Source organism: Brassica napus, chromosome C6 (genome assembly GCF_020379485.1).
Source record: "Brassica napus cultivar Da-Ae chromosome C6, Da-Ae, whole genome shotgun sequence".
Classification (NCBI taxonomy): Eukaryota; Viridiplantae; Streptophyta; class Magnoliopsida; order Brassicales; family Brassicaceae; genus Brassica; species Brassica napus.
The window spans coordinates 22,287,274-22,303,892 of record NC_063449.1 but is presented as its reverse complement, the minus strand read 5'-3'; the positions used below and the strand labels follow the sequence as shown (position 1 = coordinate 22,303,892).

The window sequence follows — 16,619 nt, the reverse complement described above, 5'->3', positions numbered from 1 at the left end:
AAGTTGAGCTATTGCAGTGTTGAATGAGACAAAGACAGCCATATCAGATGCATCACCAGCTGGACTTGGTACCTTAATCACAGAGACAACAACAATGAGATTGATAACATGGAAAAGGCTCTCCTAGTTAGCAGTTAGAATAATGGTTGGAAGCGTATTCAAAGTGTATTACCTTACAACTCCAAGGGCCTTCTCATCATTGCATGATGCTCAAGCGAATGATAAGAATCCTCTTTTCAATTTATGTTAGCACTTCGTGACATCCATTATCACATTATCAGTTTCAATTTCCTCAACCTTGCAGAGCAAACGAATCCTTTCACTTCTCATAGGATATCTGGACATAAACAAATGGGTCAATAATAGTTTGCGGTATTAGATATTCATAATAGCAGTGATTCTTAGACATCTCTACTTAAACAATCCTAGAAAATCCGTGTCGGTATTAGCAAGTGCCACTAAATGGTGGTAATTACTGAACCTGTAGATCTCTGTGGAGCTAGGGGAACTGGCTTCCGTAATCTCGATGGAAACGGGTTTGATCAGTGAATCTGTAACAACATGTGCGCTAGTGAAGCGAAAGTTTGGGCTGCTCCGTGTAACGTCGAACAAACTCAGATCATAAAGAGCTCCTTCATTGAGCAGTTGTCTGAAGGTGTTGAGCCGGTTAACGTTGATGGAAGCCTGGATCAACGTTTACTATGAATTAACAGAAGGAGAGTAAAGATATCGAAAAGTACAAAAATTGATATGTAAAAGTAAACAAAAGCGATGTCAGTAAGATTACCCTCCCATCAACAAAAAGCATATCTACACCCATAAGCTCTCCACCTTTGTTAACATTGTGTGCTTTCCAGAAACGAATAAGCCTTACCTCAACCAACCGTCTACACCGTCATGCCTTAAATTCAAAGAAATGAAGCTGCGAAGAAATAATCAGACTGTAAGCATTCAGTCATAATCAACGCATAAATCTATTACAATAAAGAGAAGATGGAGTTCGTCGGAGTTACCTTCTCATCCAAATCGGCAAGAAGCGTGGAGGAGTTGGCCATTGTTGAAGTCGAAGCTTAACAATGATTGGAGTTTGGGATTTCGTAGCAGTGTGGTTGTTCATCGCAGAGAAGAAACACATATAATCGGAGCTTAAATCGGTTACTTTAGGAGACGATGAGTTCGATTGAATGGTTAAGAGTGGGAGGAATCGTGTAAGCACATTAAAGGTCGGATTAAAGTTGGTATTAGCGCAATTTGGAGACGTTACGGTCACTTGATCGACTTTTGCATTTAGTGGATAAATCGGCTGCGGGGTAACAAAGCTCAAAGTTGAGAAGATGGTAAAACCCTGAATTTTATTGGGTTTCAACTAAATGATAAGTGAAAATCAAAGCCCAGCGAAGTTGAACTTAAAAAATCATTCGAAAAAGAAGGAAAACTGACACGCCACGTGTCTTCATTAGCCCCCTCTCTCCAGGGTTAGGCCTGGGCATTTTACCCGGACCCGAAGACCCGAACCGGAACCGACCCGAAAATACAGGTTCGGGTCCGGGTCCGGGTCCATGCTAAGTACCTATTAGATCTTTTTTTTGGATCCGCGGGTCTCGGTTCGGGTCCGGGTCCTACCCGAGAGCTGTTCGGGTACCCAAAGTACCCACAAATAATTGTATATACTAGGTATATTTGGGTGATTGGGTATATTTTTGGTATTTCGGATTTTTTTTAAAGTTTCGGGTTTGGATTTTTGGGTATAATTGTAGGTTTTTGGTGAAATTTTAGATTTTTAGAAAATATAATTTGGGTATTCGGGTAAAATTCGGGTATGTTTTGGGTTTTCGGGTCTGATTTTGGATAAATTTTTGGGTATTTTTGCGGTTCTTCGGATACTTTTAGAGTTTTCGGGTCCAGTTCGGGTACTTCGGGTCTATTTTGGATCCTAAATACCCGAACCGACCCGGATCCGAAATATACCCGAAAATTTTGGGTATTTTACGGGTATTGAAATTATAGACCCGAACCGACCCGGACCCGATAAGACCCGACCTGGAACCGACCCGAAAAGTTATAGGTACCTATATGGATCTAAATTGCTAGGACCCGAAGGACCCGGACCCGACAATACCCGACCCGAACCCGACCCGAAGACCCGGATGTCCAGGCCTATCAAGGGTGATGTGGCTTAAAGAGGAGAGAGGCAAGACAACTTTATTGTATAAGATGGGGATTATGTTCGTTTACTTGGTCATCGTGACTGTTGATCAAAGCTAAAACAGTTATGATATCCAACTTAAGGGCTAAATGGCTAATCAGAAATTAACGGATATGATGTGAAAATGCGCGTGCTCAAGCGTACAAGGCAAATCCAACACGTGAGATGATACCATGCGCATCTCCGTCTCTACTCTATTTTTTCCTCTAGAATAGAGTAAAAATGAATATGGAATAAAAAATGTTTCAACTCAACTTCATATCTCACTCCATAATGAAATTTACTCCATAAATAGAGTAATCTATTTTTTGTTTATTCATCATTCCATTATAGAGTAGAAAATGAAGTAGAGTTGAAATAATTTTACTCATTTTTATTTTTACTACATTTTCTAAGAAAAAATAGAGTTTTACATGTTCTTAGTCGATAATCCACCAAATAGCAGAGAGATCATTAAAGTAAACTTTTTCGATTCATACGGAAAACATCCGTGCCGTTTTCATTGTATCGAGGATTAGTTAAGAAAAAAATTACTAATGAGTATAAGTTAAGAAAACGGTTTACCCATTCTTTAACGATCGCTTAGGAATTAGGATCATGTAATTTCAATAAACTGTAATTATTAAATTTACTAATGAGGATTAGTTAAGAAAAAAATGATAACAAGTGAGGTGTAGCTGACTAGACTGTACGTCGTCATCACCACCGTTGATCAGAGCTAAAACAATCCTAACGGTTTATGAAACGCGCGTCGTAGGCCCAAGCAGTCCAACATGCGCCAATGTCTGATTCGATAAATTCATCCGCTAACAAAACGATCAGTATAAGAATAAGAAAACGTGCCGTTTCTAAGCAGAGGACAAACGATTCGTGCCGCTTTGTCCTGCGCTTTCAATTTCAAGCTTCAACAATAATAAAAACACGTAAATTGAACGTAACCTATATTTAAACCTTTAAAAAACGCTCATGTTTCTGATCTTCTGTTAGAGAAAAAAGCGTCAAGAAAAACAAACACAAGAGAAAAGTTTCTTGTTGTTTGAAGATCATCTCATGTCCTAATTAAACCTCATCTTTTAACACGCGTGATCTTTGAATGGCATCGGTAAGATCTTTCTCATTTCAAGCGTTTTCACATTCTTTTGTTTTGTTGTATGTTTTCACATTCTTTTGTGTTTTTTTTGGAATATATCTTCAAAAAAAAGCAGAATAATCAATCAAGACAACAACAAGATCGACCATTACCAAAATTTGGAGAATGGGACGTAAACGATCCAGCATCAGCCGAAGGATTCACCGTTATATTCGCTAAAGCTCGAGACGACAAAAAGACAAACGCTAGTGGTCGTGCTCCCTCCCAACGCCGTGATAACAACAAAGGGCAAGATGAACCTACGGTAACATTCCTCTAACCAAATTGTCAAAATTTTAGGACTAAGTGTACACAAACGAAAACATTAGCCTTTATCCGTTACTTTTCAAAAATACAAGGACTAAAGTGAAAACCGTTTCTGCTATTCATGTGCAGAAGAAACGGTTCTGCTGTTTCTGAGAAACAAAAGTCAAGAAAAGGGGACTCTACTCAATCCGGAACATTTGTAAAAATGAAATTGTTAGATCATGGAGAACAGTTTCATATTCACTGAATCTGTATATTAAAAAGTTGTCATTACAGAGCTAAAAGTTAAACAACAACATTACATTGTTACTTACACAATATCAATGTCTCTTAAGCCACGGTTTGGTGAATCTTGATGATCTGACCCATTGCTACTCGTCTTTTGCTTAAACGATTTCTGGCTGAAAATCCGAGAAACGGTTTTCTTAACCGGTCTTGAACGGCCGCCGCCTTCAAACCGGTTATGTTTCTTGTCTAGATCATTTGATAGTTTTTTGACTAGTTCCACAAAATGTCTTCTGAATGTTGGATATCTTGATACTGATTTGGTCAATCCTTGAAGCCTTACAATCCAAAAAAACAAATGGTTAAAACCAAAACAAGGTTCATTTGAGTGTGATGTTTTATTTTATTATGGTTTACCTGCGAGCAAAGGAGTCAAGTTCTGCTTTTCTTAACTCCGTCAAATGAGGAGAGTCAGATTCGGTAATGGAGCGTTTAAGTCTCTCTGAATCTCCAAACAGCAGAACCAACTTTCCAAGATGCTCTTCTTCTTGTTCAGATAGATTCGCTGCTTCGATCTGGTCTTTAATGATCAGAAACGGATTCAGAAACCAGTCAAAGAAGGCATCTTTAGGGCGGTTCCTTGTAGTTATCTCCGTCACACCGTCACCTACACAGAAAAGACACAACATTTATGATTCAGAGAAGCTCTAAAAGATACGGTTCTTGTAACTATATTGCAAACGTACCGAGTAACAAACCGGTGGAATTGGATTTGATAGAGCGTAGGAGCTCGTTAAGAAGGGAATAAGCGGGTAAGCCAATGCTGATCACTTGACTGCCTTTGCTTCCTCTATGTCCTTTGAGTTTATGATCCCTTTCGTTACCATAGTCTCTCCGTACTTTCTACATTCCTCAAAAAGAGCTTCTAGAAGCTGCAAAAACCATTAAAAAGATTCCAACAAGAAATTAAGATTAGAATGGGGTATTGGAGAGAGATTGTAGAGTAGTACATCAAGTGGCTTCAGGTCAATCATTGGGCCTCTGTTTGATCCTCCTCTTGATGGAGTTGTCTTAAAAGAGTTTGGTCTTGAAAGCCCACCAGTACCACCTTCCTCTTCCTTTCTTCTAAACTTTGGCCTATAAGAAACCAAGTTTCTAGGGTCAAGAGAGAGAGAGAGAGACACACATACATAGATTTGTATGTTTAGCAAATGCAGAGAAAACAAACCTGGGAAAGCAAGAGCCTTCAGGCATGTCAAGAACATCATTGCTATACTCATCGTAGATGGACAAAGAAGCAACAACATAGCAGAGGCCAAAGAAGAAGGAAGATTCCTGATATGAGACTACACCAGCGTAGGCACCAAGGAAGACACTAGAGACCAGGGAACCTAGAACCGCACCCACAACACCTAAAGGCCAGAGTAAGATCACAAGGCCTGCGATGGGGACACACATGGTCTCCAAGAAAGGACCTTCACGTCCGATGAGATCATGAAACAAACGGCGCCAGCCTTTGAACAGCATGTAGGGGCTTTTAAACAAGGCTATCAGTGAAATCATTGGGAAATCAACAATAACTCCAAGAACCGCAGCAATCACAGCGCCTGGGATTTGTAGTAACCTGAGATTACATAATTTACTGAATTAAGAAAGTAATAATATACATAATTTACTGAACTTCATAAGAGTTGTGTAGACCTTATTTCATAATAGTGACGATCCGCGCCAGATGTTCGAAGATCATCCATAAAAGAAAAGTAGGAGTGAAAGCAAACGTCTCTAAAATCGCAGACGACAGTGAAACAGCCTTTAACAGTGCTCCATGTTCCATCCTAAAACAAAAAGAGAGCAATGTGATTGAATAGGAATAATCCACATGGACATGAAAAAGGAAGTAGAAGACTTACGTAAAAGCAATGGAAAAGCGGGTTAGACTTCCCTTCACCAACAGCATCGAAGGTGGCGAAGATTGGGGAAAGAAAGCCATACACAGCTCCTCCGAGGACGCTTCCTACGATACTAACCACAACCCAGAGAATGATGCCGAGAGGAAGGCACAAGCACAGAAAGAGCTTCAAGATTGGGCCTAACTGTTTAGCACTGAAACCAAAAACACTTGTCAACATCTGACTAGTAAAGAAGGTAACAATGTTGAAGAGAGAAAGTTAACCTTGATATGGAATAGAGAGTCCAAATGCCATGTACTGGTAAAAGGCCTAAGATGATTGCAGAGTTTCCGATAGCCATAATAAGGCATATAAGCGGGCAGAAAACGATACCTACGCCCAAAAAAAAACAAACAAAGAAGATGTAAAGAAACCATCATTGCCACATAAAAAATGGAACTTTATGGTATTGAAGAACACTAAATTGTTCACCAGATGAAAGTAAAAATGCTACTTTCATACTGGGCAAAATTGCTTGATGAATGAATGAAGAAGCTCACACTTGAATGAAAATGACTAACAACCCAAAGAGGGCCACCCAAAAACAAAAGTAAGTAGCCAAACTTGAGTTGAGGTCAACATCAGTTTACTAAGTCAAATCCACGAATGGACAAGGGAATATATATATATTAACAAACCCCCTGATGAAAGATTCAAAATTGGACTTAAATGAAATGACTTTAGCAACAATGAACGGTAAAAAGGCAATAAACCCATCATCAAATAAGATTGGAATCAGATGAAAGTTTGTACCTTTGAGAACACCCAGAAGGAGTAAGCCAGTGAAATAAGGAATGAAGAGTATGAATCGCCACAGAGATGACAATATTCCCGTTGGAGGCTCCATTCAATTTATTTTATTCTTTTCCAGTCAAAATGTCGCATTTATTAAATCGATTTCGGACCCTATAATCGGAGAAGCAAACGAATCAAACAAACAAAAGGTAAAGCAGAGAAAATGAGAGAGAGAGATAGAAAGAGAGAAACTGTCACAGACACGACAAGAAGTAATCTTTCTTTTTTTTTTTTTTTCCTGTCAATAGATTTTATTAAAAGCAAAGATAAATTCAACACAACACCAACGGATAACAGATCTTTCCGTGGTCAGCTAAACCGGAGGAAAACAGAGATATCCCCAGACACTAGAACCCACAACGTGGCAACATACAAGAACCAATGATATTGCAAACTTAAAACAAGTAACTAACTTTCCAAATCACTAGAACAAGACTAACAAAAATACAGGGAAACTATCTAATAGAGCATCTGTGGCAGCTGCTTAGTGGGAATACCCTCGGCCAAACCACCGCTAAACCACCTCCTCCTAGAACTCTGAGGAAACACCTCAAGGACCCAACAACCAAACCTTCATAAACCGGCAAGTAAAAATTCTTACTAACACTCCAGGAAGCGGCTTGATCTACGACGACCGTAGAAAGCCTAGGTATGAAGCGACATCAACAACAGATCTCCGCGAGATCTGAACAAACAACTAGGGGCGAGGTCCACCTAATCCAAAAGACAAGAACATGCCATGAACGGCATAAAGGTAGACTAGATGGAAGCCAAAGCAAACTCCAAGAGGACAATCAACACCTGCAAAAAGAGTCCAATCCAGAAGAAAGGAGATCCGCAGCAACAACAGGACAAACAGATCTAGAACGAGATTCGAGTAAAAAAGCTTTGTAGCTAAGCCACACCGTCAATCCACAGATCCGGAAGTTTGAAACAGAAATCCATCATAAATCTGAAAGCCAAAGACGATTTGGCAAAGGCGAATCTTCTCCCGAAACGAAAGAAAGTCACACACGGATGAACGACAAAACAAACAGAGGGCGGTAGAAGAGATTTTGACCCGGCGCCAGCGCTGAAGGAGCCGCCACGCGCCGATCAAAAGAAAAACCAGTGAAAGCTTGAAGAGGGAGGCGGAGAGGAAACTAGAGAGAAAATGAAGAAGTAATCTTTCTACCTCAAGAAAATATAATATCTTTAAAATTTAAATTAAACATTTTGAAAAACAAGTCACGAAAAGAATCGAGACAAAGGTTTGAAATGTTTTAATCCGCCCCCGCACCGCAGTTGAACCGCTTGTCCCACATCGCTCAATCCGCTGTTACCATTCGGAGCCAAAGAAGAAACCGTTATTTTGACGACTATACCCTAGCAATAATGTAATTAAACAAAAAATAATATAAGTGAAACTTATTCAATGTTTCTTGTTGACTGGTTTTTGAATTTTAAGCACATTTCATTTTGCTAACATTTAATAACCTCCTCGTATTCAGAGGAGCAAAGGAAAAGAGAAAACGACATGAACAATGTCACCTAAGCGACATCGGTTAAAAAAAATTACATTTATCTTTTTTTTTTTGGAACTCTATCTAAAGAGGGATTTCGGCTCTTTTCTTTGACAATAAGTACAAATTGGTAAAATTATTGAAAGAGGTCTATACCCTTCATCAATGAATGGGCTATGGTGCTTAAGGCCATCTTCAACCACTATACTATTTTAGTGTAAAAACTACACTATTTTAATGTGATTTTAGTACCAAATTTTTTTTCTTCTCCAACCACAACACTAAATAATACACTAAAAAAATATTCTCTATTACTATATTATTAAATAAAAGATTCTCTCAAGTATTTAATATTTTTGATAATACTTATTATTCATATAAAATTCACAAGTGCTAATTTTTAATAAACGCTAGACTAACAAATTTAAAACAATAATTATAATTATTGAATAATACTTTTGAAATACATATGAAATTAAAATAACTAAACACATACAAACGAAAATACATATGAAATTAAAATAACTTAAAACATACAAACAAAAATACAGTACATCTTTCTAATTATTAGAATTACCATATTCACCCCACAAATGTTCGATTAGTGCATCTCGAGTTCAAAATGAGCATCTCGGTCTTTGATTTTATTGTGCCGAGCTAAGAATTCTTGAAATCGAGCATCATCAACACTTGTCATCTCAACTTCCGCATTTGGAATTTCAGCTTGTTCTTCAATTGTTTCATTGATATCACGTTCATCCTGTATGATCATATTATGCATTATGATACAAGTTGTCATTATATCATGTAATACCTTTTTATTCCACATGCGCGATGGTCCTGCCACAATTGCAAATCTTGACTGCAATACTTCAAATGCACGTCTTTCCTACAAGCTTCTTGTTTCATTGCGAATATTTTTTTTTGGACCACGCAGATCGTGAATTGTTTGGACAAGAGTGGACCATTTTGGATATATACCATCATCTAGATAATAACCCATATTATAATGTTTTTCCATTTATAACATAATTAGCGGGTGAAGCTGTTCCTTCTGCCAGATTAGCAAAAAAATGAGATGCCTCTAACACATTAATATCGTTATTAGATCCCGGCGGCCCAAAATATGCATTTCAAATCCAAAGATCATAATCAGCTACAGCCTCTAGAATAATTGTAGGAGAACCACTACGACCGGTATATTTTCCTCCCCAAGCTGTTGGGCAGTTTTTCCAATGCATACAATCTAAACTACCGAACATACCTGGAAATCCTCTACGTTCACAGATATGGAGTAGTCGTGCAACATCATTAACATCAGGGGAGCGAAGATAGCGGCTTCCAAACACCTCGACAACATCACGATAAAACCGCTTCAAACTTTCTAGAGCAGTTGACTTTCCGATTTTGATATACTCATTGGTTGAATCCGCTAGTAAACCATACGCCAAAATCCGAAATGCAGCAGTTATCTTTTGTAAACCAGACAACCCAAGTTTACCGGCACCATCTCTTCGCTGGACAAAATATTTGTCATGTCTTTGTATGGCATCATAAATACAAAGAAACAAAGGACGGCCCATCCGAAATCGCCTTCGAAACATCACCTCAGAGAATAAAGGACTCTCTGCAAAATAGTCGTTGAAAAGATTGCGAGAAGCATTCTCCCGATCACGATCGATAACAATATGACCTGGAATTGATCCACCATGGTGTCTCTCGTTAAGTAGGTGTTGAGTGATGGAAAAATTATTGTTGGTAGTAATTTGACATGCTACTTGCTTTTCTATATCATCATAATACTCATTATCTGAAGAAGAAGAAGAAGATGATGATACATGAGATGAACTACCATAGTTATAATTCATCTCTGAATGAAAAGAAATAGAAGATGATGGTCTTATTGTTCGAATATGATACACATTTTATAGGAAATTCATGTCATATTCCATTATCACATTATTAGAAAAAGACGAATCCATCTTAACCGTTGGATTTTTTTGACCACGATCTAACCGTTGAATTGATTAGTCACTTCATGTCATATTCCATTATCACATATCAAAAAAAAAGGAATCACTCTTAACCATTCGATTTTATTGACCAAGATCTAACCGTTGAATTGATTAGTCATTTGATGTCATATTCCACTATCACATATCAGAAAAAAAAAACAAATCACTCTTAGCCATTCGATTTTTTTTTGACCAAAAATCTAACCGTTGAATTGATTAGTCACTTCATGTCATATTCCGTTATCACATATCAGAAAAAAAAAACAAATCACTCTTAGCCATTCGATTTTTTGACCAAGATCTAACCGTTGAATTGATTAGTCACTTCATGTTATATTCCCATTATCACATTATCAAAAAAATACGAATCACTTCTCTATATAAATGTATACTTCTCTTTCAATGATCATACATCTCCAAATCATTTCTTACCACTACTATCTTTCTCCAAAATGACTTCAAGTCGCTCTTTATCATATTCCATTGAAGAAGATATGCACTTATGTCATGTGTATCTTGATGTTTCTCAAAATCCCATCATAGGAATAAACCAGTCAAAAGATCAATTTTGGGCAAGAGTTGAAACTGAATATCAAAAGTTTGAGATTTTCAGCCATCAGCCAAGACCAAAAAGATCTTTACAAACTCGAATGACTACAATTCTGTCAGCTGTCTCCAAGTTGAGAGGATGCATTAACCAAATTGAAAACAAGAATCCTAGCGGTGCTTCTGAACATGACATTTTGAGTATATATGATATTCTATTTTTACTATGTTTTATAAATTTATTATACATATTAACTTATTTAATCTTCGCTCATTATTTAATTAGTTGAACCAATCAAAGATGTTATTAGCCCAAGATGTCAAATATAAGAGAGACTTCAAATTCGACCACGTCTGGCCTATCCTCAAAGGCATGGAAAAATTTACAGATAACAACGGTAATGCACCTGGTGCTTTCTTATGAAGAAGGTCATAATATTACATCATCTCCATCATTTTCAGTTGATCCCGAGTCATCACCATCCCCTGGTATGAATTCATTTGATCTAAATATAAATTCCGAAGAAGGCACCTCTAATTTATCTTCAAGACCTATGGGTTTGAAGAAAGCTAAGAGAAAACTACAATCTGAAGAACAATTCAATTGATGGAGCAAAATGATAAACTTCTCAAAGCTATAACTAAAAACAATTCAGAACGAAATGAAATTCAAAGGCAGAAGGTCGAAGTAGCAAAAATGAAAGAAGAGAATAAAATATTATTCGCATATTTGAATTCTATAACTGATCATGCGTCTCGTGCTTATATCGAAAGTCCAAAAAAAAGAATTTTTAAGAAAATGAGCCCAAACAAGTCAATAACGAACAAGGAGAAGGTGTCCAATACCAATATCATGGATCACAATATCGAACATCACAATATGAAGGAGATCAAGCTGAAGGAGAATCATCTGAAAGAGAAAAAGTTCAAGGTGAAAATCAAATGTCACCAAATGACCAAGATGATTATACCCCATATTATAATTATCTTGATGGAGCTGATAATAATTTTTCGGGCTGTTAGATTATTATGTTAGTCTATCTGATGTTTTGTAATTTTTTTTTGCAAATTTATTTATTTTAAATTATACAAATTTATTTTCTTGTATGCACTTTTTATGTTTAGTTGATGTTTATTTGGGTACTTTTATGTATTTTAAATAACTTTTATGTATTTTAATTATATTTTAAATATTACATGAATTAATAATTTATATTAACTAAAAATTTTAGAAATCACATAAAAATTTATGATAAATAAATTTAATATCATAATTACATAACAGTGAATTTTATATGTTATTTTTAGAAGTAAATATAAATAATTAAGTTACTTAAACAATAAAAGAAAAAAAGAACTTATCACATCACTACTGTGACACACTATTTAGTGTAACACTGTTGCAAAAATCAGCAAAACACTATAATGGCGTTACATTTACAGTCTCGTTGGAGATGAAAAGTCAAAATTTGACACTAAAATGGCGGTTTGACGTCTCCCTTGGAGATGCCCTTAAAAGAATATCTGCAATTCATTTCCCTATGAATTCAGATAAGTAAGATTTTACATAATTGATGCAATCACTGAGTTGGGTGACTTGGTGTGAGATGTGAGAGAAGTTGTTTTCGACCCTATGAAACCACATACGATGGATTATGTTAGGGTCAAAATAATATCTATTAATAATAACAATCCTAATTAATTCTAAGAGATGTGTCTTTTCATCTTAAAAGTTGCATTAATTAATTGTTTGAAGAATCATGTCTTTTTAATTAGTTTAAAAAGTAGTTAAAATATTTCAAACTATATCTTTAAAAAAAATTAAGAGTTGTGAAACAACTTTTAGGATGAAACAACACAGCCAAATGAATAGACCTAACTTCCTATAAGGATGTGTCTCTTAAGAATTGTTTTTTCATGTTAAAATTACATTGAGTTTTAAGAGATTGTAAAAAAGTATAAGAAAGTGTATTTTAACATAATGTACTGTATAAAAATTTTTAAAATTATCATTTGTCTAAAGATAAGATTTTTCTTTTTAAAACTGCATAAAGTTTTGTAAAATTCTCAAAATATCTGAGGATATAAAATTTTATCCTAAAATTGACATATGTTTCTAATCATTCATCTTTTATTTCATTTTCGTATGTATTTTATATACATTTAAAGAATATTAAAATTGTCTAAAATATTCATATAATTTAGTTTTGGATAATTTAATAATTTTTATATTAATATATATTTATAAACTATATAGTTGTAACTTTTCAACATAGTAATATGTCTTGTCATCTTAAAAATAGCATTGCTTTAAAAAATGTTGTCAAAATATATACAAGTATGTATCTTTTCATCTTAACAATGTGTATTTTCATTCTAAGAATTGAATTGGTTTAAATAATTATCAAAATGTCTATAAATGTATATTTTCTCCAAATAGATGTCAAAGGTTGTAATTTTTCATCCTAACAAAGTGTCTTTCATTTTAAAATGACACTAGAACTTGACCCGCGCACCCGCACGGATATTCTTTTTTTTTTATTATCTTATATAAATGGTAATATATATTTATAAAAATTTTATGTATTAAATAATTGTTTAATATATTTCTATACCCATAAATTTTATAATTTATTGTGAATAATTTTATTTTATTTTTTGATCCGTCAATTATTATACCCATATTTTTAAAATATAACCCGTGTGTTGGGGTAAATGTATTTTTTTATGGATCAAAAATTTAGGTAAAATAAAAATGTTGTCTATGGTTATCTTTGATTTATACGATCAAATGATCGAATATATATTATTTATAATTTTTTGTGTTTTATATGATGTATTTTTATAACATTTTCTATGTTTTTTTGGACATAGTTAATATACCAAAATAAAAAATAAACAGTCCGTATAATGAACATTTTGTTATATTTTTGGTATTGATTAAGTGTAATTTATTATTTAGCTTGATTATAGGAAGTATTCCTTAAATAAGTAGGACATAATTTGTTGTATTTCATTTTAGGAAAATGCATTCATTAAACTATAAAAGATAAGAATACTAAAAAGTAGGTAAATTTATTACTTAAGTGGCATTGAGATGTAAATAAATTAAAAAACTAAGAGTTAATTTATAAGTGTGCTTCTAATTTAATAAGATAGATTGCTTTAAAAAATGTTGTCAAATATATAAGTATGTATATTTTCATTTAAACAAAGTGTCTTTTCATTTTAAGAATTGCATTGGTTTAAAGGAAAATTTTAAAATGAATAAGAATATGTTTTTTTATCCTAAAAATTTGCATTTGTTAAAACAATTGTCAAAATTTCTAAAAAATATATATTTTCTTCAAATAAATGTCAAAGGTTGTAACTTTTCATCCTAACAATATGTTTTTTCATCTTAAAAATTGAATTCTATAAAAATATTTTCAAAATATATAAGTATGTATCTTTTCATCTTAACAATGTTATTTTTTATTTTAAGAATTGCATTGTTAAATGAAATTGTCAAAATGTATAATGATGTTTCTTTTCATCCTTGAAATTACATTTGTTAAAAAGAAGTTGTCAATATGTCTAAAGATATTGTTACAACTGTTGGTGAATATAATTTTAGTGAAGAACCACTGTAATCTCTGGTGATGAATCATTGTAACTATTAGTGATTGTAAGATTTGGTGATAAATTATTGCAATTTTTAATGTTAACCATTGCAACCATTAACTAATCATTGTAATGTTTGGTTATCAACCATTACAACCTTTAGTCATGTATATAAGGAGTTGTGGGAACTGACCAATCATAACCAGAAAATTACAACAATCAAAAATAGACTAGAAAATGTAGAAATGCATTGTTAAGGGATTTTCAAAGATCTCTGGAGAAACACATATAACATGGAGATCTGTGTTTATTATTTTTGTATCTTATTCTAAACTTGTAAAATTTGATTGAGAAACCAATAGAATTCTAGAGTATTTATATCTCATACCACATTGATTTCCAAAATATTATTTACTGATCCAACAGAAGAAATCATGATTTCATAAAGGTAAATCCATAATTTATCAACTTAGTTGATTTTATTTAATTATTGTGTTAGTTTAATAAAATAAATGTTGATGTTTTATAAGAACTCTCCCGTAAACCCAAGACAATAATATTAATAAGAAGGGTCTTATCAACATAAGTCAACATATGTTTATTACAATATCCGGTCTTCTTAATCTTTTTTTTTATGAAATAAAACATGCAAATATATATATGTAAAAATAATTGTTGTTTTAATCAACATAGAAATAGTAATTATAATATTGTCTCTTAAACAAGAAAAAAAATATTTAAATGTCATGCAAAATAATTGAAATGTTGTTCAAGAAGTGGTTGGAGCTAAATATCATATGAAAACCTAATAAATAATCAAATTTAATTGGAGTGATTAAAATATGATTTACAAAGCATTTAAATACTGTACGGTTGGATCCACATCTTGATCAATGAATACTCCGGAGGGGGATATTAAGCTGACGTAAGGTTTCCTATGGAGCAAAGAGATAAGAGAACATTAAAACAAAGATAATGTTAGTTAACAAGTGAACAAACATCACAGCAGTGTAGTTCTTCTTACAAGAAAACTACAATCGAAAACCCAAAATAATAAAAAGCAACAAAAATGCTAGGCTTGAAAAATGTGGCGACATTGTTTTACCTCCCACTCTTTTTGGATACACGATTGTCACCAAGAGTAAGGAAACAGTACTTCCGCTTCCATCGAAACTCTTCCGCAACTCTGTCCCACAAATACACATTTAAAATTGGCCCCCTACAGATGGTGATATTTACGATTTTATAGGTATTATGCATGACATCTGCAGAAGGGTTCTAAATTGAAATTGAAAATGCTTACTATTATATATATATATATATATATATATATATATAAATCTTAATGTTCCAGTTATATTTTTTCAGAATAAATATTGCATACAATTGATTGTTGACGATCATATATATCGTCCTTTATAATGTTAAGAAAGATGTTTCAAAGATTCTAAATAAATTACCAACCGAATTAGTTGAACATATTGTAAATTATCTGATGAATACATAAAATGATAATTCTATATACAAAGATAAATATGACATTAAATATAGTTTACATGAAAATAACATCCACAATTATAGACTGAAGAAAATGTAAAATGTCATTTTTAGAAAACAAAATTTGTTGATGAAGATTTTATTTTTTACTATAAAAATAAATTCATATAATTTTAGTTCTTATCCAACTGGTATAACAATACTGAAACAAATAAAATGTTGACAAATATTTTCAGTAAAAAAAACAAAAAAAAATTTATATATATATATATATATAATTATATGTCTTTTTAATTTAGAATATTTTTATTGATATTGTTTCTGATTATTTCTCATTTTTACTTATATTATACATTTTTAAAATTCATGGAAAATGAAAGGATATTTATTTTTCTTCCCATTTTAGTTTACTTTGATGACATCTGAACTTCTTTGATAGTAAAGTAAGATGCTTTATATAAAAGTACAAATTCTAGAAAGTGGCATATATTTTTTAATAAAATAAGTTTACAATAATAACTTAAAACATGTATTAAAACTTCAATGTGCTGATGTATTAACATATTTGTAATTTTATTATAACTAACCAATAAAAAAATATAGATGCATGGAAGCTAATTTTTTAACATATTTAGTTTCCAAAAAGTGATTGTATAATATATTATTTTACAAAATTTCCTATCGGACAGGTTCTTTACCTAGTATGTATTTAATGTTGCTCATCTTTTAATAATGCCAAAGGTTGTGAATATCAATGGAGGTAAATCTGCTGTGATTCACTAAAACTATACGGAAACATTGTTTTTCGTGTCAAAGGCTTAACCATGAAAAAACCCTATGTCCTCTCTTGATAAAAAAAGGCCCAGGATGCGGCTTATGTAAGAA

The 16,619-nt window shown here is 33.4% G+C and overlaps 2 protein-coding genes and 2 pseudogenes across 2 annotated transcripts; 2 read left to right on the top strand and 2 right to left on the bottom strand.

The window, feature by feature from the left end:
* Window positions 1-3,169: 3,169 nt before the first annotated feature.
* On the top strand, window positions 3,170-3,918 carry LOC106403981 (protein NOI4). The gene is made up of 3 exons (XM_013844750.3): window positions 3,170-3,308; window positions 3,412-3,600; window positions 3,732-3,918. Exons 1-3 carry the CDS (start codon window positions 3,300-3,302, stop codon window positions 3,753-3,755), a joined length of 222 nt encoding a protein of 73 aa, XP_013700204.1. The 5' UTR covers window positions 3,170-3,299; the 3' UTR covers window positions 3,756-3,918.
* Window positions 3,799-7,696, bottom strand: LOC106402500 (annotated as a pseudogene).
* A 1,032-nt stretch (window positions 7,697-8,728) lies between these two features.
* Window positions 8,729-10,181, bottom strand: LOC125589005. Its single transcript, XM_048761085.1, has one exon. The coding sequence runs from the start codon at window positions 9,939-9,941 to the stop codon at window positions 9,207-9,209; it is 735 nt and encodes a 244-aa protein (XP_048617042.1). The 5' UTR covers window positions 9,942-10,181; the 3' UTR covers window positions 8,729-9,206.
* Window positions 10,182-10,342: 161 nt separating this feature from the next.
* On the top strand, window positions 10,343-11,733 carry LOC106403980 (annotated as a pseudogene).
* Window positions 11,734-16,619: the final 4,886 nt, after the last annotated feature.

Excerpts from the sequence above, each read along its gene's own strand:
- LOC125589005 (XM_048761085.1), bottom strand. The coding sequence starts at position 9,941 with ATGAATTATAACTATGGTAGTTCATCTCATGTATCATCATCTTCTTCT.
- LOC106403981 (XM_013844750.3), top strand. Across the intron at positions 3,601-3,731 it reads AAGGGCAAGATGAACCTACG|AAGAAACGGTTCTGCTGTTT; the intron begins GTAACATTCCTC and ends ATTCATGTGCAG.